We start from the raw sequence: 26,798 nt of genomic DNA on the forward strand, positions 1-26,798 counted from the left end.
GGGAAGCAAATGAAACATATGGCATTCAAGCTAAGAGCAATAAACTTTGGGGGAAGCCAAGCCAGGAATCTGGGATAGGTATGCAGCTCAGTGAGAAAACACCTGCATTGTGTGCAGAAGGTTTCTGGTCCAATCGGCAATGGCCACGGGACCTGCTGCAACAAAACACTGCAATGTGGAGGGTTCCTGCTTTACGGGAGTTCCAACCAGCCACGCACACTTCCAATACAACTCGTTCCATCCCATCCAATTCCCGTTTCAACTTTCTGTCACCACCGAGCATGCTTTGTCCTCGTTGCCCCATAACATGCTTCCGCCAATATTCTGCACTCTCATTGGGGCTTGCTGTGTAAAGAGTTCCCTGTTCCCTCCCCGCAACACCCGAGACACAAATAGGATGCTTGGTGGTGGCAGAGAGCCGGCACCAGCAGTTGACAAGGTGGGGCACTGACCAAGGGCCACAGGGGCTTGAAAGGGCACCTCACCAGCCCAACCTGGCTGCACTGTTGTTCACCAAATGCTCTCTCTCTCTCTCTCTCTCTCTCTCTCTCTCTCTCTTAGCAGCAAGCTCATTTCTGAATAAGAGCTCAGCTCACCCATTGGCTCCCAGTACGTTTCCGAGCACAATTCAAAGTGTTGGTGCTGACCTTTAAAGCCCTAAATGGCCTCAGCCCAGTAGACCTGAAGGAGCGTCTCCACCCCCATCGTTCTGCCCGGACACTGAGGTCCAGCGCCGAGGGCCTTCTGGCGGTTCCCTCGCTGCGAGAAGCCAAGTTACGGGGAACCAGGCAGAGGGCCTTCTCGGTAGTGGCACCCACCCTGTGGAACGCCCTCCCACCAGATGTCAAAGAGAAAAACAACTACCAGACTTTTAGAGGACATCCGAAGGCAGCACTGTTTAAGGAAGCTTTTAATGTTTAATAGATTTTAATATTCTGTTGGAAGCTGCCCAGATGGGCGGGGTATAAATAAAAATATTATTATTATTATTATTATTATTATTATTATTATTATTATTATTATTATTATTATAGCAGTGTCCGAGTAGGACTATAAATCTACAGGCTGGGGCATTGCATTTGAGTAACTTTAAGATGGCAGGTGGCCACAATGGATAGCAGCCAAGCTTAGCTCCCATTCAAAAGCACTCCCACCTGCCACTGCTTCGGCATGCCAGGGGGCAGGCAGTGAGCATGTGCCCCCTTGCCAAATGGCAAGGCCCCCCCCCCAAAGCCTGACACTGGTTGTACTCAGATGATATTTTGAGAAGCCTCACAGGGTGGCTTTGGTGCAAGAGCAAGGATATGAATTAAAATATTTTATTTATGAGAAAGAAGTTTAGGAAGGGCAAGCATGCCAGGCCGCTCCCTTAGGTTCCTCGCGTAAATCAGCAAACTCCACTCCTCCTGATACAGATCAAAGCCCATGAGCTTCCTGTTGACTAAGCACAAGTCTCAAACTCAAACCTGCATGGTCATTGTTCCAGGAGGCATCTGAGAGCCGTAATTCATTCCAATCATCCCCTGCATGTTGGGCTGCATGACTGACACCATCGAGAAGCCTTGCTGTTGCATGGGAATCATACCTACACCAAGACATGAAAGGTTTGGTTAGGATTCCCTGTTAGATCTAAATTTTATTAATCCACAACTACAAGCATAGTTATCTGGGCCAAGGCAGGCCACTGTCTGGCCCAACCATTATTTCAATATTCTTAATCAACTGATTCTTTTGCTTGATTATTTAATGTCTGAACCGCTTAATATATTTAAAAATATATCTAAGCAGTTTACATAAAAACTGGAAAAAACAAAATAAACAAAATATTACAAAAATACAGCTACAGTGGTACCTCTACTTATGAGTAACTCTACTTACGAATGTTTCTACTTACGAACGGAGCTCCGTCCGCCATCTTGGATGTGGTTTAGATAGGGTTGCTTCGACTTACGAATTTTTTCTCCCAATGCATTCCTATGGGATTCGACTTACAATTTTTTCCGACTTACGAATGTGCGTTCGGAATGCATTAAATTAGTAAGTAGAGGTACCACTGTACATATAAAAATCTTACATTAATACAAAGTGATATGAATATTAATTCATTTTCCTTCTGGCACACCCTCCCTCTCAGCCTCTGGGTTCTCACCCAGGGTCCAAACAAACTCTCAGCTCACCCACAAGAGTCTCACAACAAGAAGAGTTCCTGGAAACAGCGGGGAGCACCCTGGTCTCTCACTCTAGACTTGCTTTTTATGGGCAGACCTAGGGTGGATGGTAGTTCCTCAGGTTGCCTACAGCTCTGTCCCATTCAGCTGCGCTCCCACAGATTTGTTGAGTTTCTCAGGGGGTCCAGAGGGTGGGGAAGGGGCCCCCCTCCACTCACAGCTCTTTCTTCCCCCCACTGTCCCCTCCCCCCCCGCTGCTTTACTGTCCCATGGCAGGGGTTGGGGATGGGCTGCAAGATCACCTACTCCAGGCATCCCCAAACTGCGGCCCTCCAGATGTTTTAGCCTACAATTCCCATGATCCCTAGCTAACAGGACCAATGGTCGGGGAAGATGGGAAGACCTACTCCTTCTGGGGATGGCTCCAGATTTAGGGGGGAGGCCCTGGACACAGTGCCTTCCAGCAGGTCCCCTTCTTCTGCCACATGGGGGCTGTGGGTAGCTCCAAGCAATGCCAGGTTGCCGGGGCTATCTGCCATTTTTAATTTCACACATTCCCATTGAGGCAGGGTCGTTCTTGGCACATTGTGGGAAAGTAGAGTGGCAGGCAGACCCAAGCCACCCAGGGCAGGTATCGGAAGTGGGACCTGCCCCAAGTCCACCAGGCAAGGATGCCATCCCGGGATCCCTTCCTCCAGTCCTTCCCCTCTCTGCAAGTTGCAAGTCTTAGTCACGATTATGGGCTACATCATTACAAGCCTTGATCATGGTTAATCTAACTGGGGCTTCCATTAGGAAGAGCTCCGAAGCCAACTAATTAGAATTGACCTTGGTCAATGGCAGCACGGGCATATTCCGTAAGAACAGTTAACACCTCTGGGGAAAGGACCTGAAATGTAACTCTGATTTAAGAGATACATCTGCTGCAGCCCTGCATTATCAGGTGCCCTGGCATCTCCCCAAGGAAGCCTTGGAGCTCCACTTCTATGGAAAAGGAACCCAAATATATATATTTTTACCCCAAGTTTCAACACCCTTATCTTGAGCATCACATCTCACATACTGGGAAGAGTAAGATTTTTATTTAAACAACTCTGAGAGATATATTTAACACTTGCAGTTTTGAACCTCGCTCAGTTCTAGCAAAGAGTCCTCCAGATGGTGTGGATTTCCCATCAGCCCCGGTCGGCTTGGGCCCAACCAATCAGGGATGATGGGAACTGGAGTCCAAGAACATCTTGGAAGGCCGCAGCTTCCCCTTTCCTGAGTGATAATATACTTTGCCTTCCCCTCCCATTAAAGTTTGAACTTTTACGTACCCTGAGGACCAAGACCACCCGCAACAGGAAACATGAAGCTGAAACAGAAAGTGGTGAAAATCGTGAGTCTTCCATTTTGAGTAATAGGGCAAGCTCTAGTGCAAAGCATTGCCTTGGGACCAAGTTGGTAAATGAATTGTGGCTGGCAGCTCTCTCCTGTGTTGGAGCTGTCTGCAAACAGAGCAGTTGAGTGGAATTTCCTCTCTGTCCATCAGGACAAGTCACAATCCAGATTCGAAGCTGGGTTTCGTTCTCATTTCCACAGTCATACGTTCTATGAAAAGCAGTTTATTTTACTGTTTCATTACATAAAATAATAAAAGCATTTTACTCTAATTACGTTTTATGGAATAGAACAGTAAAACACGCATACACACACAGAGTGTAAACAAGCAGTATTCATCCGGGTGTGAAAGAGGCATTGAGGGCAAATTCCAGCCAGGGAAAAGTGCTCTGGGCATGAAGGAGGGCTAGAGATGGGTGTGACCTGGGGAGAGTTCTAAGGGCCACTGAGAGAGGCTGCAGGGCCACATTCAGACCCCAGGCCTGAGGTTCCTGCTGTTCCTGCTTGAAAATAAGGAGAAAAAAGTGGCCATTTAACACAGGCACACACCCTTCTTAATCTCCCTTTCACAAGGGACCATAACAAGCCCATTAAGTTGGGTTGATGCATCTTCCATTTCAAGGATCGTCTCAAGGAGATGTACTTGTGCATTTGGAGAGTCTCGCGGATGGATGTGATCCTGTTCCACTACAGGCAACTCCAGATTTGCAAGAGGTTTGCATTCCGGGTCATCGCATGCAACTGCGAAGCCCGCATAAGCCTGCCCTACCCCCTTTTCCTGCCATTTCTGCGTTCGCAGTGATGCAGGCATGCACGGTCCCACGTGCTTTGAACAAATGCAACACGGTCGTTGCCTATACAGTTCTTTGCAGAGCTGCCTTGCGTGGGGGAGTCAACAGGGCCGGAAGCAAGTCTTGCGATTGTGGTTTGAATTTTGTAATTGTGCAATGAATTTGTTCGTTAGGAGTTTTTACTTCATAGGATCAGCTTGGAGTTCTGCAAGATATCCCAATGTGTGTGTGGGAGGGGGGGGAACCACTGCCTCACAGTAAAGGCTTCCAGGGGACCTGCCCTTGCAAACCCATGGTGCTCTTCAACAGGAAGGCTTCCTGAACTTCAAGCAGCCCCCCCCCCCAGTTTCTCTTTGTGGCCCTTAGGAACCACCCTAAGCTCCTTCTCAGCCATCCCTCCGCACCCCAGGGCCACAGTCCTCACCAGTCCTACTTTGCTTGGCTGGAAGGTGTCCTTGAACTCTGATAATGCTTCTGATAATAGTGCCTGGATGCAAGACAGAACTAGCCTACTATACTAAAGAAAGATTCACATTCATTGCTCTGCTCACGTTTGCATTTGGCCCTGTTCACCCCTGGCATGCGGCCCCCAGAAGGTTGCTCAGAATGGAGCGTGGCCCTCCATCTGAAAGCACTTTACTACCTCTGTGTTAAAGACCCAGGACAGTCTCTCCTGGCCTTAAAAACCAGCGGCTGGACACTGCTAAGAACAAAAGAATAAGGGCATTTGACGAACGCTTGCATTAATCATAAGGAACCTGCCACTGAGGTCAACATGCCCAATTTCAATCTACTACTTGCTCAAACTGGTACTAATTTAAACCTACATGTCACGTTTAAACTCCCCTGCTGGAGTCACACATCTGCATCAGCGCTCCACATGCGTGATCCCCCCCCCAATCCTTCTGTGTCAGGATCCTACCACGAAAGAGGAGGGAGGGGATGAGGGGGCAAAACCATGACTTGATCTGAGGGGCTCGTTGCCATTCCACGCAGCAAGCAAATAAAGGCCGAATCATTAAACATGCATGGCTTTCCAGAGAAGCAGTGACTTATTTATAAGCAGCTACAAAGAAGAAAACACACTCCTGCTAATTAGAGTCAAAGAAAAAAGAAGACCAAAACCAACATTTTCTCCGATGCTAAATCAGGAAGGGCCGTAGCTCAGTGGTGGAACATTTGCTTGGCATGCAGAAGCTTCCAGATTCAATCCCTGGCATCTCAAGGTAGGGCTGGCAGGAATCCCTGCCCCAAACCCTGGAGTACCACTGCCAGTCAGTGTAGACCATGGAATCCCCAAACTGCGGCCCTCCAGATGTTTTGGCCTACAACTCCCATGATCCCTAGCTAACAGGACCAGTGCTCAGAGATGATGGGGATTGTAGTCCAAAACATCTGGAGGGCCAAAGTTTGGGGGTGCCAGGTGTAGACAATACTGAGATACATGGACCAATGGTCTCACTTAACAGAGGGCAGCATCCTACCTTTGCTTATTTAGAAAATATATTTATATACTGCCAGTTTGCCAGGCACATTTTGCACCTGGCTTTCAACCACTTTTGACCATCTAGGGATCATTGGATCTGGACTGTTTTCACACACTAATATCCTAACCTGTAGAATTCTATCGGTTATTTTTTATCTGCACCATCAGAAAGAATTCTCGAATCCACACATTCAACTGGAAGAGATAATTCAGTAGCTCTGGTAAGAAGAATAAATATTAATTTGAGTGGGTATAAACCCAACATTCTCTGAAGGCAACAGAACCTTTTACTGGTTCACCTACGCATAACTGCATGTCCCAGGGCAAGTTGAACTCCCAAAGGAATGTTCATAGGCTCCAAGAATTATGCCTCTTTAAAGTTGGTGGAATTTTAAGCAGCCTAGCCACGCACAGCACAGCAGCCATATTCTCTCTAGGAGAGGGGCTAACCGATATTGGGACTGCAATCCAAAACCTCAATCCATCAAGCTGGTTTAAAAACAAATAATACAGTAAATAAAACTGGGAAGAGAGATGGACTGATAAAGCACTCTCAGCAACTCAACCTTCCACTTGCTTTACATTAATCCTCCTCAAGTGCTGCACCAACCATACCCCGTAACAAGAAATCACGTAGCCTATACCCAACACACTTTTGTTTATCATTTAGATAAAGCCATACACTTATGTAAACAAAAACAGAGAAGTATCTGCCCCAAGAAGCTACGTATCTAATAGGGAAGGTGGACAGGAATGTCATACCTTTGTAACCTGTAGTTTAACCTCTTCTCAAGGAATATTGGTAGCAGAGGGGCTTGGGTTTGACTGAGCACAGGAGATGTAGCTGTGATTCAACTCTTATGATTCTAAAATCACTCGCCCCCTTCCTCAAAGTTAGTTTTTGCCCCATAGGGAAAAAAATACTGGCAGCCATAAGATACCTGTATGTTTTGCTCCATGGAGCAAAAAGCAGTTTTGCAACACAACTTTTAACAAGGAAATGGCTCCTGGGTCAGAAGAAAGGGTTAGATTCTCCCTTACCCAGCCTTGCAGTTATGATTGAAATTGCTCTGCCACTGCTATTAATAACTTTTAAAAACAATGGTAACCCCGATCGTGGCTGAGGATGCGTCTCAACTTGACATGGGAATTTCAGGTCTAACCTATCTCATACGGTCATTGTTTAAGTGGGGTGTGTGGGAAGCATACCCAGCGGGAAGAGATAAACTAATGTATAACAAGGTATAAGTAAGTGACTTATTACTGTGCTATGGGTTCCTAAACATCCATTAAAATTACACAAGAGGGGAAAAGAATTATTAATAGAAGACCTATACCCTGTCCTAAAACAAACCCAAGTTGTGTTCCTCCGCCTTGAAATTAAACATACATTATTTAAAATAAATTAAGGATTGAAATAATAAATTCCTGCAACCCAACCTTGAGCATTTCTCCCCCACTTTAAAAAAGTGGAGGTAATGGAATTCTGTACTTTTTATCCAAAAATGTAAAAAAAAAAAATTAAAAATTGAATCCTCACCCATTCTCTCTCTTTCTATGATTTATATAATTGATGGGGAGAGAGAACCTGTTTTTCTTATCTTTCTATAGTATATAAAAATTTACTAGGGGGAAGAATCTCACATTTTCTCTCTCTAATTCTCTCGCTCTAATTTAATAATAAACAAATAATAAACAAGCTTATATTTGCCAAATCTTTACATTCAGCGAGAAAGGCACAATGAACACATGATGTTCACCTTACTTCTAGAAGAAATAGGGCACTCATAAGCCTAACCATGTCCGCTTAGAAGTATGTCCTACTGAATTCAGTGGGGCTTACCCCCAGGTAAATGAGATTAGTATTTCAATGTGTGTTGCAGCACCTATTGATTAATTAATTAAATTTCCGTACCGTCCTTCATCCTAGATTATGGGAATCCTGACCTAGTATTATTAACCAGAAGCCTCAATATTTTGTTTCTAGTACCTGCTTAGCGGGCCTCTTACCCATGTGGAGCTCAGTCAACTGGTTAGCAACCATTCACTGACCGGATATTAAATCCTGGGCGTTAAATACTTCTAATGCTGTTATGTTAACAATCACCAACTGGATAATTTATTTGTGAGGTACATAAGCCCATACAACACATTCTTAGGTATCCATCAGAACGGCTTTACAGTATTTTAAGACAGCGAAAGATTCCCCCGCCCCAACCGTTATCCATAAATATCTGAGCGAGAGAAAGCAGATTATGTGTCCTGTATGCTATTGTATACTAGGTGTGTTGCCTGTTGTAGGTTTGTGTGTTGCCTATGCCGAGTAAGACTCCACCCAATCAACCCCATTTAAAGCATCTGAAAGAAAATATTTAAGATAACATAGGCAAGTGCTAACATACAGACTGCATTGCATTGCCACTTTGCCTATATGTGCAAATACTAATATTTAGCCTGTGCACTGTATAGATACAAACACATATGAACGCACTCCTTTAGATGGAAGGGCGGGCTCTAAATTGAATTAATCATGATGTACGTGTTAGGTATGAGGTAGGTGCCTATCTTCTTTTCCTTCTATGTATTCGCCTATATATTTAAGTCGAATTGGTGCGGGGTGGGGAAGACAACCCCCCCCCCAAGGCTTCAAAAGTCGCAGAGGGACCCTTGACTAATCCAAGATGCCCAAGTCACCTGAGAAGAAGCTCGCCTCCCTTCCCGCCTCGGGATCCCCTCCTACCTGGCAGGCCCGGGGCTTCCTCCGGCGCCACCTGCTGCTCCCGGAGGCGGACCAGCGGCGCCCGGTAGAGCAGCGGCGGCGGCCGAGGAAGAGGCGAGGGAACCGCCGCCGCCGGTTCCCTGGCCCGGCCGCAGCGCCATCTTGCTGCCCGGCGACTGAGGCAGGAGCCCGAACCAGGGCCTCCCTCTCGGGCTCCTGTCAGCTGGACCGCAGCCGCCGCCTCTTCCGGGGCAGAGCCTCCTCGCCTCGCCCCCACCAGGCCCGGCCCACCGACTGGGCAGCGCCCGCCTTGAGGGGCGGGAAGGAGCGGGGTCTGGCCGCCCTCTTCTCTCTCCACCCCTGTGGGGAAGTGGGGGGGGGGTCTTGTGAGGCGTAGGGAGACGAGTCACCCCTATATAGGCTGGTGCCTAGGTGCCCTCCAGGTGTGGGGAGGCTGCTGTTCATCCATCCACACCGGCTCTTGCCTTAATAAACCTAGTTGGTCTCTAAGGTGCTGCTGGAAGGAATTTTTTTATTTTATAATTTAATAATAATAATAATAATAATAATAATAATAATAATAATAATAATAATAAATTTATTATGTATTCCCCACCCATCTGGCCGGGTCCCCCCTGCCACTCTGGGCAGCTTCCAACACACAGTAAAATATCAGAGATTTAAAAACTTCCCTCAACAGGGCTGCCTTTAGGTATTTTCTAAATGTCAGGTAGTTGTTTAGCTCTCTGACCTCTGATGGGAGGGTGTTCAAATTTTGTTTCGAATGATTTAATTTATTATCATATTACTAGTCTTTCCATTATTACAGGTGAAACTCAGAAAATTAGAACATCGTCGAAAAGTGCATTTATTTCAGTAATGCAACTTACTACTGTATTTATTTATTTTCCTTTTAATTTTTACAAATGCTTTCTCTTGGAAATTCCACAGTAATAAAACAAATAGTTACAATAATACAAAAATAAACATGTCATTAATTACATCCCATTTATAATTGACCCGCCTAGCGACAATTACAATTACAACGAATAAATGCTTGACATATCTTGCTTTGCATGTCATGCATCTATCTCATATATTGGTTTCACCTTTTAAGTTGTGTTACTGAAATAAATGCAATTTTCGACAATATTCTAATTTTCCGAGTTTCACCTGAATTACCTGTCTTGGGCTTAGGGAGAGTCACCCTATAGGCAGGGGTGGGTGGTTGCTGTAGGTGCCCTCCAGGTGTGGGGCAGGATGGAGGCTGCTATTATTAAACCTAGAGGTCTCTCCATCCCCACCCGTTCTGCCTTGCCAATCATTAGATTACTAGTCTTTTCATTATTATTATTATTATTATTCGTTGTTCCCGCAAGGGGACAATGACAATAAAGATATCTTATCTTATTATTATTATTACCGTACCTGTTTCCATTTGCCTAAGCTTCCCTGAGTCCCCTCTCCCCCGGGGGGAAAGGAGGGGTATAAATAAATATAATTTTTAACCGCCTTCTCTGCACGATCACCTCGACGCACATGGTAAAAATAAGTTTTAACACATGCGCACCAAAAAAAGCCCTGACAACACATTAATGAATAAAACTACAGTCAGTGCCTGTAGGATCTCGATTTATATGCATACGTCAATCAATACGCAGCACTGTATCTTCAGAAAGATGTGTGTGGTTTTTTTCTAGCTGTAGACCTAAAGCTCTTTGTAATCTATATAAAGATTAGAGACCTAACTATAAGGATTTATCGAGATGGGTATATAGTTCTCAGATTCCTATATGTATTAATCTCTATTAAATATACAAATAATTTTGATAGCTCATATACAGATCCAAATGATCAAATATCTATAGAAATATGCAGGTATAGATTTATCAATATATTGCATGGTTTTTTCCTGAGGTGTATCTAACATGGCCTTAAAATAGATCCATTCGGATCAACAGACATGACCAACATATTGTTTTATGTAGACTGTTGTATGACTAAGGTAGATAAAGGTAAAGGTAAAGGGGCCCCTGACCATCAGGTCCAGTCGTGTCCGACTCTGGGGTTGTGGCGCTCATCTCGCTCTATAGGCCGAGGGAGCCGGCGTTTGTCCACAGACAGCTTCCGGGTCATGTGGCCAGCATGACAAAGCTGCTTCTGCCGAACCAGAGCAGCGCACGGAAACGCCGTTTACCTTCCCGCCAGAGCGGTCCCTATTTATCTACTTGCACTTTGATGTGCTTTCGAACTGCTAGGTGGGCAGGAGCTGGGACCAAGCAACGGGAGCTCACCCCGATGCAGGGATTCAAACCGCCGACCTTCTGATCAGCAAGCCCAAGACTCTGTGGTTTAACCCACAGTGCCACCTGGGTAGATAAAACCCCATTATTAAATTCATAAAAGAAATAGATGCTGGATTTTTAATAATAGGTGTGTGTGTGCCTGCAGAGGTGTTTCTCATTTTGCTACCCATCTCTGAGCCTTCGGAAGGATATTTGTAAAAAATATATTTCTAGAACGGAGAAGGAAAGCATTCTTAGCAGTGTAGGGCAGGGGAGAGAAAGATTTGGCCTTCTCTATAGAGACATCTCTCTCTTGTTATGGTATATCTTTCCCTTTGAACAGTTTAACCCCCAAAATTGCAACAAAAAATGAAGAAATATTTAGGAACATAGACACAAGGCATAGCAAAACCATTTGGAGGCAGTTTATTGGCAAGACTTACAGATTTTATGGCCAAAATGATGCAACAGTTGCAGAGGGCGATGGACCTGTGTAAAGCATGTAAATTTGTGCAAGAAGAACACACTCTTGGGTATTTCCATCCACAGGTATTGTCCTGCGGATTTAAAATTCACTTTCCCGTGATAAATTTGCGGCATCAAGCCTGCAACAACTGTGTCTTACGCCTTATAGCAGCTACAGAACCTACTACTGTATAGCAGGAATGGAGAACGGTGGTCCTCCCGATGTAGTTGGAGTACATGGGAGTTGGAAACCCAACAACATCTGGAGGGATCCACAGGCTCCCTATCCCTGCTTTATTTGCTAGATAAAATAACCTGAATGCGTAAGTGGCAGCCCCCCCCTTCGGCCCCCCCTGCCTTCCTTTACTGACATGGGAAGTCCCCCTCAGCACTCAGGGATGCAAGAATGTTTATCATCAGTGAAGGAAGATGAGCCATTTGTGCCATTGCGCTGTCCTCCTTGAAGCCTGGCAAAAAAAATGTCAGAGCACAGGATGGCCCGACCCCCACACAACAAGGGGAGGAAAGGGCTTGCTTAGAAAATCTGCCAGAAAACATAACAAAGAGAGGCAAAATGCACCCCAACATAAAAGAAGCTCTTTGTTCCATCCGTGGTCCGTGTGGCTTCCCAGATTCCTACAAATAACATAGCACCCTTGCTTATTTTTAGCAATCCTTCAAAGCGCTGCATCAGTTTTCTGGAACAGTCTGTGCCTGAGAATTCTCGGCTTTGGCTTCCTTGGATTCTTTCTTCACTCCTTTCTGAGCAATTCTCCTAAAAGGGAAAAAGTACCTTCATGTAACCAACTTTAATAACAATCATCAGGCTCTTATAGCAGTCTACTAACTGTCAACAAAGCAGATTGTGCAGAGTGGGACCTACAGTTGGGTTTTGCCAGATAGAATGGGCAATGCTAGGCTATGGTTGTGTTCAGTCTAAGGTAATTTCTTAAGTTCAATATTTCACTTCTGGCAGAGTTTAATACAGAGCAGGTGCTTATGTAACTTGAGTATAAATATGAGCTACAGAGAACTGAAGCACTGTGCCTAGCTGCTAATAAACAAAAAAGCTGGCATGAGAAAGCTTATTTTTAAGGGGGGGAAACCCCTTTAAATAGGCTAAGTAGAAAGGTGTGAATGTTAAAAGCAGTCAGACTTGAGGATTTATGTGAAAAGCACTAACTTGAATGAAGGGTTCACATGCCAGGAAAAGACACGTTCTGGGCTTCATTTGGTTCCCATGTTGCCCAAATGTTCAGAGGGCAGAACTGTGTGGATGAGATTTGGCAGAACTAGCACATGCTCTCCAGGCTTTCAGACAAGGGGACATTTGCAGTCCTACCTGGAGATGCCAGTGATTGAACCTGGCACCTTCGGCATGCAAATCAGATGCTCTACCACTGAGCTACATAGGAATGTATGAAGCTGCCTTCCAGAATTGTCTACTCAGGCTGGCAGTGGTCCTCCGGAGTCTCAGGATGGAATGTCTTTCTCTGTCTCCTGCAACCTGATCCTGTTAACTGGAGATGGTGCTGAAATATGGCTCATTCCCAAGGTGGTTCTACCTTCTCTCCCACTGAAGCTCAGATCTGAAGACACCTCCTCCTCTCTGTGTGTTTTCTTCCCAATTCTACATTCCACTGCATGTTACTGAAACTGCAGCAGCAACAACAACAGATGTTGGTAAATGCTCTTGGTCATTGACATGCAGCTTGCAAGAATCAGCTTTGCAAAGTCTCTTTCTCCCTGCCTTGACATGGTAGAGGGGGAAATAACAGCAAGAGACTGTGTGGGAGCCAGATTTTGGAAGTGCTGTTTTTAAGCCTGAATTCCTTTTGAACACCAGAAGGCCGTGCTCTCTCCAGCTTAGGAGGAGAATCAAATTTCAGGGTAAAAAATTCACACCACCATCTCCAATCCAGTCAATTTAAGATCACATTGAGTGAAGGGCAGCTGGACAGTACATTAGAGAGACATGGGTTAAGATGTTTGAGAGACTCTTGGCTGTGCATTAACCTTGAAATTAAGCCATAATCAACAGCAGTTTGGGTATATGTGAGCATCCCCACAGTCAGAACGGGGCCCAGATGCCTCCCCACCTCCAAGAAACCTGAAGGGCTCTCCTCTCAAGGTCAAACACAGATCCCCTCTCTATGAGCAGCTGGATGACTGCCATTCATTGAGATGCCCGGCAGGTTGGTGGCTTCAATCCAGTTGTGCACAGATGTTAAGGAGAAAATATCCTGGGGTGAATTAGGAGGACAAAACAGCCCATCCATGCTCTGCTCATTCATCAAAAGATCCACAGGGACAAATCACTGTTGAAATTCTGTCCCTTGATTGCAAACTCTTCAACATAGAAATGTTGTATAACTTTGACAGACATGTAGCAGTGGCTGATAGCAGTGGTAGTTCTAAACATTTGGAGGGCACCAGGTTGGGGAGCAGTGGTGTGGGAAATACTGAAGTAGATGGGACCCACTAGGTATTAAGGCCCCATGTACACAATACTGAAGCATTAGGACAACACTTTTAACAGTCATGGCTTCCCCCAAAGAACCCTGGGAACTGTAGTTTGTTAAGGATACTAGAACTTCCTTCATATACCCAATAAATAAGCTACAATTCTCAGAGTGGTTTAACCACTAATCTCCGTTCCCAGGGAACTCTGGGCATTGTAGCTCTGAGGGGAACAGATGCACGAAAGTTCTGCTTCTACTTCGTTCACCTGGAAATAGAACTGGGAATAACATTTCTCACACTCTTTTCCTCTGTCCTGCAGAAATGGTTAAGTGAAATTACACCTCCCTCAAAAAGCTTTTAACAAGTAAAATTCAGCTTACTTTTTTCTCTTGGCTTTCCGGCGTAAGAACTGGGGAGATGTAAGAATGTGTTCCCTTTCCAAAGGCTTCTTAATCAACTTCTTCTTTTGCTTGCTGAAAATGACATTGGGGCAAGGGGAGAGGGGGGAAAAGGTGAAGGCTTTCAGGAGGGCAGAAAACCCCACAACCAGCTGAAGGTGGTTCACTTAGAGCACATGCAGGGAGCTTAAGGTCCTTGCCACCTTTCTGTATTGCCCCTGCCTCTCCCGCTGCCAACTTCTCAACCACTACCAAATGCTTCTACCTTCCCTCATGCCACTCTGCCCATCACACTCATGCTCCCCTCCGCCCACCAAACCGCTCAACCTCCTACTGCATTTCCTCCTGATATGTGTGTGAGAGAGAGAGAACAAGTGAGAGAATAAGCATGTCACCTCAGGCCAAAGGCTTCACTATGCATGCAGTTCACAGCCAAGAGCATCAGCGGCAGCGCCATGTCCCTGGACCAGCCGCCCAAGATCACTAGGACCAGAGCAGCCACAACTGACCAGAGCCCAACAGGTGTGGTTTTTCAAGCCAAAAATATAGATGAGGGGGCAGGGTGTGGCGTGGGAGAGAGAGGGGAAGCAGAACTACTCCTGGCGCTCTTCCACCACTGTTCCCATAGTTGGCTCGATCAAAAAGCTCACTTACCTTTGAAGCTTGCGAAAATGTTTTATGTAGTCTGGCACAGGGCAGCCAGCTCGCTCAATGACACTGGCGATACTGTAAGGAAAGAAAGTAAGGGATGGCAGGGGTGCGGGGAGAAAGGAGAGAGTCAATAATTCTCTGCCAACTTCAGAAAGTTTGTTTCAGTCAGAGGAGCAAGAGCAACACACACGCCGCCACCGTAGAAAAACTTGATCTGGCAAAAGTTGGTATTTGCAATAGGTTACTGGGCCCCCAAATATTCCCAGTGTCAGCCCCCCACTATGTAAACACATCAGCCTCATAGGAAGAAACTATAAGGGAAGGGTCATGGCTCAGTGGCTTTCATACAGAGGGTCCCAGGTTCAATCCTGGCATCTCCAAGAAGGGCTGGGAAAGACCTCTTGTCTGAACCCAGAGTCCCTGCCAGTCAGTGTAGACACTACTAAGCTAGGCAGAGCAATGATTTGAATCAGTAAGAGGCAGTTCCTACGTCCCTCTTGGCTCCAAAACCGAGGCGCAGGCAAAGGGCACTTGGCCATCCCCACAGTTCAAAGAGGCTTTGGCAGAGGGGGGGCCCTGCCATTTATTATGAGTTTTGCTGCAAGCTTATCCTCATTCCAAGTCAACAGTAGGAGGGGAGAGCTGCTAAAGAGCTCCACCCAAAGCCTCTGTTACTGCTCACAAAGGGGGAAGAGCCCTTCACCAGGAAAGGAGCCGGCAGAACCAGTCAATGCCGCAGGCTCTTCAGCCCTTACTATTAAAAAACCAAAAGAAAACAAGTCGCCAACCAGGGACCAAAGTTGCAACGGAAACAAGCAAGCAGCAAAAAGTCACAGCAGCAGCAGCAGTGAGCAAGGGAGGTACCTTCGCAATAACGGCTTGTCGTCTTCAGTGAAGAAGGTGATTGCTTTCCCAGTATGCCCTGCTCTCCCTGTGCGGCCTGTGGAGGAGGAGGAAAGGAACATATAAGCAAATCTACCTTTTGAGCACAAACATTATAAAGGGGCCTCAACTCCCAGCAGCCCCATATATATGAGAGAGCTGAAGTTCACAGCTAAAACCACATTCTGTGGAAGTGTGGTGTTCACACAGTTCTGGAAATCCACTGAAGGAGGTGCATGATTCAATACGTTTTTAACTGTGAGACACCAAATACTGATTGTCCGGACCCCACCTGTGCAAGGTATGGCTTGTGCTATCGTTCTCCCCATAAGATGAGCCCTGTGGGATCAGGCCAAAGGCCCATCTGCTCCAGCACCCTGATCTCACAGTGGCCAACCAGATGCCTCTTCTGGGAAGCCCACAAGCAGGACCTGCACAGAACAGCACTCTGGTATCAAGAGGCATACGTTCCGTGGAAGGAGAGCACAGCCACCGATAGCTTCATCCCCCCATGAATCTGTCTTTTGGACGCCATCCGACTTGGTGGCTGTCACAACCTCTAGTGGGAGTGGACAGAAGATTGAAATAACCAAGAGCCGTGCGTGATGAAAATGCGCAGCCCACACTCACCAATCCGGTGGATGTATTCCACAGCGCTACTCGGGAAGTCAAAATTAATAACCATGTTCACTCCTTTGAAGTCGATGCCTCTTGCCAACAGAGCAGTACAGATAAGGACCCAAATCTTCCCCGCTCTGAAACTGTGAACGACACTATCTCTCTAGGGGAAACAGAAACATGTATCAGTGGTTTTTCCCTCCTCCAGCTTCACAAAAGCCACAATTACACTGCGGCTTCTATAACTCCAAGCTGGCAACACAGAATTGCTCAAGCCTGCATCGATTCCTGGGTGTGAGTTCCTCCCCTGACACCTGCTTCTAAACATGGCAAGGAAAGCAGAGGAACAACTTAGCTGCCAAGACTTGCCTTCCGCGTTCAGCAGCGTTTCTCCTACCTGCTGTTGGGTCCTGTCTGCGTGGATGACATCCACGTTGATGCCTTCATAAATGAGCTCGTGGAAAAGCTCTTTTGCCCGTTCAATGGACTGGACAAATACCAAGACAGGTGGTGTGAAGCCCTGCAAAGAGAAAGAGGGAAGGAGGGGGGGGGGGAGAAAGCTTGCTGGCTGATCACGTTGGAAAAGGGCCTGGTAGCATTATTGAGATAGCCAGCCATGATCAGCCTTCCCCACCCTGGTGGCTGCCAGCTGTTTTGGGCAACGGCTCCCATTGGCCTCTGCCAGCACAAGCTTCACAAAGTTACGCGGCAAAAATGGTCTAAGTATTTCTGTGCCAGGGAGTTTGCAATCAAAGCACAGAATGTGAACAAGTGATTCATCCCCGGGGATCTTAGGCATATGAGCAGTGCACAGGTGGGCTGCTTCATTCTCTTTCTCCCTGGGCTTCCCCAGTCAGCACACATGTACAGGTGAGGGATGATGGGATTTGTAGTCTGGAGGGCCAAAAGTTGGGGGAAGTCTGGTCACAAAAGTCAGGAGGCCCAGGCCCAGGGTAGCAGGCACCAAACAACTCGTGCCAAAAAGCCCTATCTATGTTTAATTGGAAGCCCCACTTGTTCCAATGGATTGCACTGGGTGTTAGTCAAACTGGGAAGTGCAGTTTGTTAAGAGCGTTGAGAGCTGTTGGGAGAACGCTATCCCCTTCAGACAGCTGCAATCCCCCGTTTTCTGGGAAGGAGGACTGGCCGCCAAACCACTCTGGGAACAAACCTTTTTCACAAGGCCCCTCATCGCTAGCAGTTTCCCCGTCTCCGATCCAACAAACAAGAGCTCCTGATCCACTGTCTCAGCCGCAGCATTCCTGAAATCAAAGAACAGGTAGGCATTGTCAAGGCTTGAAGATGGACTGGGATTAGTGTTATTTCAAAAGGAATTGTCAGAGTGAGAAAACTACCAACAGAATGGGTGTTAACCAGAGGTGGGGGGATCTTTTTCAAGCTGAGGGCCAGGGCCAGAAAACAACTTTTTCCTCCGGAAGGCTAGTTTTCACACACACTCGCAAACCCTTCTCTGTCCTCTATCCAGGCAAGCAAAAGGTACTTATCAGTTCAATGATGCATTCCCAGCCAGGCAAAATCACTGAAGGATGGTGCAAAGCAGGGCTGGTAAGGGGTGTGGCCTAAGGAGAGCTCTGGGGGCCAGACAGAGACCTGGAGGGCCACATTTGGTGCTCAGGCCCCAGGTTCCCCACCAGCCCACTGCAACCTTTTTTGCATATGAGAAGGCTTTGAGAACACAGAACACTTTATACTAGCTTGCAGCCAAGGCTCACAGATTGATGGGGTTCACTGAACAGAGTTCTTTCCTTTCCTTTCCTTAAAGCTGTCACAAGATAAGGGAGACCTCAGCACAGGTGGCTATTTAGAGCAGTTCTGCTCTATCCACACAGCCCCAAGAAAAAAAGCATTCTTCACTCTTCCTCCTCTCTCGCCCACCCAGCCCAGTGTAAAGAACAGCACTGGACTTTTTGCATCCTGGGGGGGTTGCAGTATCAGCTGAGAGACAGCTTTAAGTACGCCTTCCTAATTCCACAGTTAATGAACAGTACTCCTTGACACACTTTCCGGCCAACCCTAAAACTTGGCAAGGCAACACCAGAGAGTCAGAAGTTCCTAAAGTTTCCACTACGTGCTGAAGAGGCAAGCAGACTCTTAAGGTTAAAACCGCTTGCCTCTTCAGCAGCACAAGGGACTGTAAAAGTACGGAATGACAGTGAATGGAACCAAATGGAATGAATCAGGTCCCAGAGGGGGAAGACAGCAGGCAAAAGGACCTTTCAGGTGTCCTCCTCCTTCATGACAGCCTTAAGGCAAAAATACTCAATGCTACGCAAGGCTCAAGGACGTGTGACAGAAATCAACCAGCTTCTCCAGCTAGAAACAGGAGACCAATCAGAGAGAGAGAAAGGGACAACGCTCAATCTTCCACACTTGCCTTGCTCCAATAGAGACAGACACTATGTTGTCTAAGTTGAGTTTGCACCACTGCTCTACGTCATGGGCGAACGTTGCACTGAACATGGCTCTCTTGACAATGTGGGACGTGCACGCCAGGAAGATGGTGGCGAGCTGGTCTCGGAAGCCCGTCTTCCCATCTTCAAATAACTTGTCCGACTCGTCCACCACCAGCCACTCAACCCTAGGGCAAAGCAGAATGGGGTCATTTGCAGTTTAGAGGGGAGAAAGGTGTACAAGTCTTACACAGCCAGTAGGATCAGACACAGGGCACACCCTTTTCCAGGTGGCCTTGCTAAGGATGAATCCTTGCAGTGGTTTCACCCCTGGCTAGTATTAAAGTGAGGTATATAAACTTTAGTATTTATCTATTACATTTACAGCCCACGTTTTCGCCAAAGAGCTCAGGATGGTGCCAGAGACTGGACTAAGAAATTTTAGTACATGTGTCAAACGTGCTGGTAGACTGAAGGAACTTATTTTAAATGAGAGCTCTGTTTTTTTACCTGGTCAAATCTATTGCTGGAGGGTCTTGTTTCAGAAGATAGACAAGTCTGTTTGGAGTAGTCACCAGAATATCTGCGCCGGGGGGGCGGGGGGGAGAGACATACACACAATTAGCCAGGCAGGGCAATGGAATAGGGAGTGAATTGGAATCTGTGAACTCCAGTTTATGTCCAAGTTACCAAATTTCTGAGATGACTTTGGCCCAAACTTTTTTGCAGCCTCAGCAGCTTTATTGATCATGTGTATTCTGAAGCCGATACCTTCCGACAGCTTAAGCAGCTCTCGATGCGTCTAAAACATAAAGGAATAATCATTTGTTTTTAAAAATGAACATGAATGCCATTTTTTTTAAAAAAAGAACCCAAGTATCTAAACATTCAGAGTTATGTTCAAGGGCGGAATAACAACAACAACAACAACAACAAGCAGCAATGACAGACTGAAGGGCCCATATTTCAGCACAGATCCATGGTTCAATCCAGCTTCTCCAACTCAAAAAACAAGATCAAGTAACAGGTGATGGGAAAGACTTCTGCCAGAGACCCAGAATGGGTTGATGGCAATCAGAGTAGATAATGCTGGGCTAGATGGACAAATATACTGGAAGTCAGAACTACCACTGGTATCAGATGCAACTTTACACATTTATGCTTGAGCTTGCTTTTTCCTCCTCCCTGCTATTCCTTTTTTCCTTGGGGGACAAGTCTTTTAAAATCGTGAGCCCGAGTTTTTGAAAGTTGCTCCAAGAGCCCTTTCTTTGTCTAAACAGTGGCATACAAATGCTGTAAATAAATGTGTAATGTAAATAAGTAAAAGGTACTCCCCAACCCAAGCAAAGTGGGTAGTCAGGGGATAGAAATATAGATACTGCATATGACCATTTAAAGCAACTCACTGTTCTCACCTATTAGTCAACACCTTACTACCTACTATTCCTTTGGGAAGCTTATGTGATGGGTGTACCACATGGGTGAAGCACTTCCCTGCTTAGCTTTCACAACCTGACAGCAAGCATTAAATGCACCTTCAAATCCAATTTAGGGCATTAATAAAATAAGTCATACCTGATTGGCAAGCTCCCGTGTAGGGGATATTACCAGTGCTCTGAAACCTTTATTCATAGGTTGTTTCAGGTGTGCTAAAACAGGAACGCCGAAAGCCAACGTTTTCCCTGAACCAGTGGGGGCACAGGCCAGAAGTTCGCGACCCTGGTGAGGTGGAGGAGAAAAGGGAAGGAGCCAAGGCTGGGTTAGGCAGCTGGTACAGCGCTGAAAGCCACAATGGGTGAAAAATGCACCACAGAAATGTTCTGTTTTCCCTGTCATTGATAGTATATAATATGCACAAAAAGGACTTTGGGTAATAATTCAATCTGAGTTCATAACACGCCTGCAAAATAGGCGCCGTCCCCCCCCCCCCCACACCATCTTGCTGGTGGAGAAGTTAAACAAGGACTACATCACCGTTTCACCTCAAAGTGAAAGATTAAACCAAGGACGCACATGAAGCATGACAGGAATAGCCTGCATCTGAACCGGTGTGGGAGTCTGGAACCCTGCAGCTTCAATGTTCTGCATGATCTTTTGGTGGACGCTGTATTCCTTTGCAAGTTGCTCAAACGTAGCAATGGGTTCCGGAAGATCTGTTCCCTGAATGTAGATCTTGTGCTTATTTCTGAAGTGGTTTACCTAGAAAATTCCAAGATGTACACGCTGCATTAAAGTGGAAGTCATTATTTTTTAAATCTAAAAAGAAACCCCACATCTAGTACATATTGCTTTGGTTGCCAGTCCTAAGATTGCACTAAAGCACACAATTTTTGACATGTAAACTTTAAGCTCTTTACAAAAAAAAGACCTAAACATGTCCCGCAATTATAAAATACCAGTAACTAATACAACTCTTGAAAATACAAGCTCATTACTGCAGCAATCTTAGGGTTCCCGGGGATGCAGACTTGCACAAAACTTTTTTGAACACACTTTTTGAAATGTGACACCCCACCTGCTAGAAATCAATCCCTGCTATCATATGTTCTGAGATGAAATGATAGCCAGGATCCCCTGATCTTGCTCTTAACTCGTGCTAACCTTCAAATTCAACCCTCAATCATTTAAGATGGAGATTAAAGTACATGCCATTTTTTTTCAGCAGACTTTATTTTTAATTAATTGGTTTCATTCACATCCCACCTATCCCCTCCAAGGAACTCAAGGTGGTGCACCCTGTTTTCCTCCCTGTTTCATTCTCACAACAACCCTGTGAGGTAGGTTAGGCTGAAAGAAAGAAGGCAACTGGACCAAGGTCACCCCAGAGCGTTTCATGGCTATCACTTGCTACTACTTCCAAATTGCTTGCAGGTAGCACACTAAAGAGAACCAACGCACCTTTTCTTGTCTAGCTTGTTCCAATTTTGCTGCCGGGGGCTCCTTCTCCCCCTTGCTCTTTGGAGCGCTGAGCTTTGCTTCCAAAGTGGACATCCACAATATCCCCTCATTTTCAGTACCAAGATTTATGGGGGCTGCCTCTGAAAGTTTCAAGAACATCCATGTACAGTATATAAACCAGAACAAAAAGATGAAAACTAAATTGCTGTGCAATCACCACTTCAGACATGGATGGGAAACTTTTTCTGGCCTAGTGGGCCCGATCTTTTACACCCACCCCTACAGGCCAACTTTGACAGGTAGTGATGATGTTGCCATTTGCCACTGTCATTTATAAGCCGCATTTTACCCAAATAAATCTGCGTTCAAAGTGGTGCACAGAAAAATCAAAATGTAAATAATAATAATTAGGTGAATGAAAGGTGGGCAGTCCCTCCCATCTGTCAAAGTTGACCTGTGGGAGGGGGACAGTTTGGCAAAGCAGCACCAAGAAAGATTGAACCCTGCCCACTCCTGGCCTATCAGCTGATTGACAGGCAGGTTTGTTTTCGGGGAAGTGCCCTTGCATGCCAAACTTTTTATATTATATTGGAAGCTACCCAAAGTGGCTGGGGCAACGCAGTCAGATGAGTGGGGTACAGTACAAATAATAAAATTATTAGAAGTAGTAGTATTACTGCTAGTGCAACACAAGTCAGCAGCTACACCGACGCCTCCAAGCTACTTATTACAATAAAGGCACAACTCAGTACAGGTAAGCCCAGTGTGCATCGCAGGTAGAAGTAAAACAGGAGATCAGGATCCAAGAAAATAAAAGAATATACAATCAGCTTCTGAACCCAGCAAGAAAACATCATAAGCCACCAGAAGACCAGCGTTGTTCATTATACCTATATTCTGTTCTTGTGCTGTTTTTTAAAGAAAATGTCCCTAAAATTGTTTGGAGTATACGGTATATTCTGTTCTTGTGTTGTTTTTTTAAAGAAAATGTCCCTAAAATTGTTTGGAGTATATATGTGGAAGGCAATCCAGAGATTAATCATACTAAAGTGTTACTCTGATCCCACAACTGTGTACAGATGAGTTCATATCACTTGACAAGTGCCCATGCTTCCTGGATGCCTCATTGATTGAACAAGAACAAAAAAAGAATGTCTTCTTTTTAAAAAGAACTGCCCACTCATTTACCTTGAGGCTTTTTCTTTTTGCCCCTCCCTTCCATGCTTTGCCCATCTCCTATTCTCTTCTCTGCAGCCCTCGCCTTGCCCACCAATCTGGGTTCATTTCCTTTATTTTCAGGTTGTGATTCCAATGCTTCAACTTGGGGTTCACGAAGACAATTTCCTCCTCCGCCATCATCGGAAGGATTGGGTGGTTTTTTGCTTTGGTTAGCAAAGAAGTCAAGCTCTCCCAGAATCTCCGATGATCCGGCTTCTTTATCTTTAGTTCTGATCACCTGAAATCAAACAGATCCACAACATCCCTGTGGTTTTAACAGAGTTCTTGTTTCCCCAGAGAGAACCAGGTACCAAGAACCCTGCCTGGTCACAAAGCCAGCCAGGGCTCAAAAAACTTCCATTTGCCATACAGAGGACTTTTGAATGGAGAACACAACATTTCACCCCTGCTGTAAAATAAATGGTGCTTCATCCCTGATCCATTACACCACTGCTTTGCAAGAATAAAATGTGCAGTGTGATAAAAAAAACTACTTCCAAAGGCGTAGCTATGTGTGTCTCTTGGAATAAAAACAAAAAAATTGTCTGGTGGCATCTTAAAGACTACTGTGGAGTAAGACAGGATGGGGCAACCTCAAGCCCATAGACCAAAAATGGCCCTTTGTGCCTCTCTAGCTGACCTTCAGAAGACTCCCCAGGCCATACCCTTCATGAGCTCTACTTTACTGCCTCCTTGAGTGTTTTTGGCTGGCTGGCGACAAATACCGGTAGCAGTTGCTTCCATGCCCGGGGGGGGGGGGGGAGAGGTGTGTAGAAACTTTTGGTTTGTACTTTTGTCCATTTACTGTACGTATTTATTTTCCCAGGTTTGATCTATAAAATGGTGATTTTCTTGAGTCAAAATGAGAGTACCCCTAAACATTGTTTTAAGGGGGGGAAAGCACTGGGTTTAACTACATACTTGCATTTTACTTCCATTTATCCCACCTATTTTTTTCTTCTGGCCATGCCCGCTACTGTCATGTGGCCCCCAGAAGGTTAACAAGAAGGAAAATGTGGCCCTCTGGTGGGAAGCAAGTTCCCCATTCCTGGCAAAAACCCTCAGCCCACTTTTGTCAGGGGCATGAAAATGAAACTGTCCGTAAAATGAGAACGAAAGAATAAGACTGAGACTAAACTAATAATAAAGGAACCAAAGGCTCCTGGGCATGAACAGAGTGCATTTCCCGTGGAACTAGGCCCAACCACGAAAGTGAAGCCACGGATGGGGCTTCCAGGAAGGGGAAGCATTGCTGTCTTTTTGCCGCCCCCGCCCCCTTACCTTGAATCGCTCCGCGTCTCCCCTGAAGCGCTTCACGTCGAACTTGGCGCCGGCTCCGAGCTTTCGGAAGAGCTCGTGCGAATCCATGCTTCCCGACAGGCACCGCGCGGCCCGGAAGGAAGTGCCCGTGTTGCTCTGCAACGGGGGACTCGGAGACCCGGAGGAGGGGCGAAGCCGGAAGAAGAAACGGAAGTAAGGCGGAGCGGTTCCGGTCGTAGAACCAGAGAGAGAGGGTAAGGAAGGTAGAGAGTCGCTTTTCTCTTTAAAGTTATAGAGATACAGTACGGGAGGAGAAAATGAGCCACGGCTAGCCCTACTTTCCGGTTTCCATATGACGCCCTCACTTTGACTATAAGCTCATTTTGTGGTTTGGCATCTATCTGTACGCCTCGGGAGACGGAGGAAGAGTGCGCCTTCCGGGGGTAAAGTCAAACCGCTGGCAAGTTACAGCACCTGCTTTGGCTTCAGAGACAAATAAGCTCCAGTACTACAGAACAGACTTAACTTCCAGGTAAGTGGCCATTGGACTGCAGTCTTCAGATATCATCAAAATATTTGAACAATGTTTTTTTTAAAAGCAATAAAATTACATTTCTAATAATACAAAAAAATTAGAGGAGCAACTCTACCCCAAAATATCTATGATATACAGTCAAAACAAAATTTAAAAAATCATTCCAGTAGCACCTTGGAGACCAACTAAGTTTGTCATAGGTATGAGCTTTCGTGTGCATGCACACTGCACACGAAAGCTCATACCTATGACAAACTTAGTTGGTCTCTAAGGTGCTACTGGAAGGATTTTTTTAATTTTGTTTTGACTGCGTCAGACCAACACGGCTACCTACCTGTAACTATGATATACAGTGTTACAGTTCTTTGCGTGGGTTCCCGGAAGTGTATATATAGATCCATAGTGACTTTATCTCTTTGGCGTCAGGATGAGCCTCAGAGAAGAACGCCGCCTCGCGCGAGGGAGTCTTGGCTGCTCTTCCAGTGGCCACCGCTTGAGGGCACCCGAGGCACGCAGTGCCGACTAGCACATCCAGCTGCTTCACACAACTGGCTGCCTCTGCTCAGAAATACTGTAAGTGCTTTTGAGTTCAGTGGGGCTGACGGCCAGCTAAGTGTGGCTTTTGAAACGGGGGGGAGGGAGGGAGATTTATTGTTTGTGCTTGTTACTATGGTGTGCATTTTTGTGTTTTTATATTGCAAACCGCCCTGTGATCCTTGGATGAAGGGCGGAATAGAATTTTTAATAGTCATCATCTAAGTGGGGTTGGGTGTGCAGCCTTACTTATCCATATTAATGAGCTGGGATTCGTTTATAAAATACTTCACTTTTCCAGGTTCACCATCACTATCATTATCCACATATATGTTAGTCGCTTTTTGCACACACACAAAAAGATCTCCAAGGAGCTTTCAACTTATTTAAGAGCATAGGTAAAAATACATATTATTATAAAAGCCCATGAACGCGAAAACACATTATTATTACAGTGGTACCTCGGTTTATGAACACAATTGATTCCGGAAGTCTGTTCATAAACTGAAGCGTTCATAAACTGAAGCGAACTTTCCCATTGAAAGTAATGGAAAGTGAATTAATCCGTTCCAGATGGGTCCGTGGCATTCATAAACCGAAAATTCATAAACCGGGTTGTTCATAAACCGAGGTTCCACTGTACTTTAAAATATGCAACATAACCTCACAAAACAGCAGCTTTGGTAGCACAATGATTAGCAGAAACATCATTGTACTCTGTACAAAGCTTGTGGTTTGTTTGTTTGTTTTTTACAAAATTTGCCTAAATTGCTTTACACTGAGTAGCACAATTATTATTGTGATTATTATGTTTTGGATTTCTTTGTATTTTACTCTGGAAGTTTTATTTGGAGGGGGAAAGCTAGCCTAGAAGTAAGATTCCCTTTTCCCTTCCAAGCCAAGCGTGCATGCTCAAATCTCAGCCCACCTCAGTCACCAGCCTTGTTGTCTTTTAATGTCTTTTAATTTTTGTTGGAAGCCGCCCCAGAGTGGCTGGGGAAACCCAGACGGATGGGCGGCGTACAAATAATAAATTATTATTATTATTATTATGTCTATGGCATGCCAGTAGTACTGGCCTTTTACGCAAAGCGATGTGAGCACCTTAGAGACTGAAGGCAAGTATGGATTATTATCACCGTCTTGTCATTTGTGCAAAATTCACTGTCACCCACTGGGATTCTTTTTACTGCTTTGTGGTTCCTAATAACCTTACTGCTGTACTCTGGCTTTTTGTGTGGTTCCTCACTAACTCAGCAACACAGCTTTCATTTGTGTTTCTTCGGCAGTCACCGCACGTAACAAACCAGACAATCCCAATTTGAAGCATTGTTCCTATTTATTGCAGACAGAGCTCCCCAAATCCGGACACTCTATTAAGAAAAAAAAAAGAGTAGATTATGAATGGAAGGATGCCCCCCCCCTTTTTGGGAGGGGGAAAACCAGCTGACGATGAGGGAATATTCCGGGATTCCTTTCCTCTCTTTGTCCCGCTGAATAGATTTTATTGGTTGAGTGATGGATCCTCCCTGCGCTTCTGAGATGATTTATAGATCTTTGTTACACAAATGCCCCTTCTCATCTTCCTTACCCCTCACAACGGCCATTAGTCACCGCCGTCTAAATGAAGATC

At 45.6% G+C, this 26,798-nt stretch overlaps 2 protein-coding genes across 7 annotated transcripts in view; both read right to left on the reverse strand.

Moving 5' to 3' along the window:
- SYNRG (synergin gamma) overlaps positions 1 to 8,776 on the reverse strand; it is a 66,260-nt gene extending 57,484 nt beyond the window's left edge. For all 6 annotated transcript variants that reach the window (XM_060268337.1, XM_060268336.1, XM_060268335.1 and 3 more), the window contains exons 1-3: positions 8,569 to 8,776; positions 3,488 to 3,525; positions 1,467 to 1,585 (exon numbers count right to left, since the gene is read on the reverse strand). In XM_060268337.1, the coding sequence (XP_060124320.1) occupies positions 1,467 to 1,585; positions 3,488 to 3,525; positions 8,569 to 8,708 (297 nt within the window). In that variant the 5' untranslated portion in view covers positions 8,709 to 8,776. The remainder of the gene's footprint in view (positions 1 to 1,466; positions 1,586 to 3,487; positions 3,526 to 8,568) is intronic.
- A 2,467-nt stretch (positions 8,777 to 11,243) lies between these two features.
- DDX52 (DExD-box helicase 52) lies at positions 11,244 to 24,246 on the reverse strand. The gene is made up of 15 exons (XM_035139926.2): positions 24,118 to 24,246; positions 22,807 to 23,074; positions 21,619 to 21,758; positions 20,734 to 20,919; positions 20,296 to 20,439; positions 19,411 to 19,522; positions 19,231 to 19,303; positions 18,705 to 18,908; positions 17,481 to 17,571; positions 16,707 to 16,829; positions 16,322 to 16,472; positions 15,674 to 15,749; positions 14,813 to 14,884; positions 14,141 to 14,233; positions 11,244 to 12,072 (listed from the first exon to the last, which is right to left on the reverse strand). The coding sequence occupies exons 1-15, from the start codon at positions 24,202 to 24,204 to the stop codon at positions 11,988 to 11,990; spliced, it is 1,905 nt and encodes a 634-aa protein (XP_034995817.2). The 5' UTR covers positions 24,205 to 24,246; the 3' UTR covers positions 11,244 to 11,987.
- Between the last annotated feature and the right edge of the window lie 2,552 nt (positions 24,247 to 26,798).

Source organism: Zootoca vivipara, chromosome 15 (assembly GCF_963506605.1).
Source record: "Zootoca vivipara chromosome 15, rZooViv1.1, whole genome shotgun sequence".
Taxonomy (NCBI): Eukaryota; Metazoa; Chordata; class Lepidosauria; order Squamata; family Lacertidae; genus Zootoca; species Zootoca vivipara.

Excerpts from the sequence above, each read along its gene's own strand:
- DDX52 (XM_035139926.2), bottom strand. The coding sequence starts at position 24,204 with ATGGATTCGCACGAGCTCTTCCGAAAGCTCGGAGCCGGCGCCAAGTTC. Across the intron at positions 21,759-22,806 it reads CAAAAAGAAAAAGCCTCAAG|AGGCAGCCCCCATAAATCTT; the intron begins GTAAATGAGTGG and ends TGAAACTTTCAG. Across the intron at positions 14,885-15,673 it reads GACAAGCCGTTATTGCGAAG|TATCGCCAGTGTCATTGAGC; the intron begins GTACCTCCCTTG and ends CTTTCCTTACAG.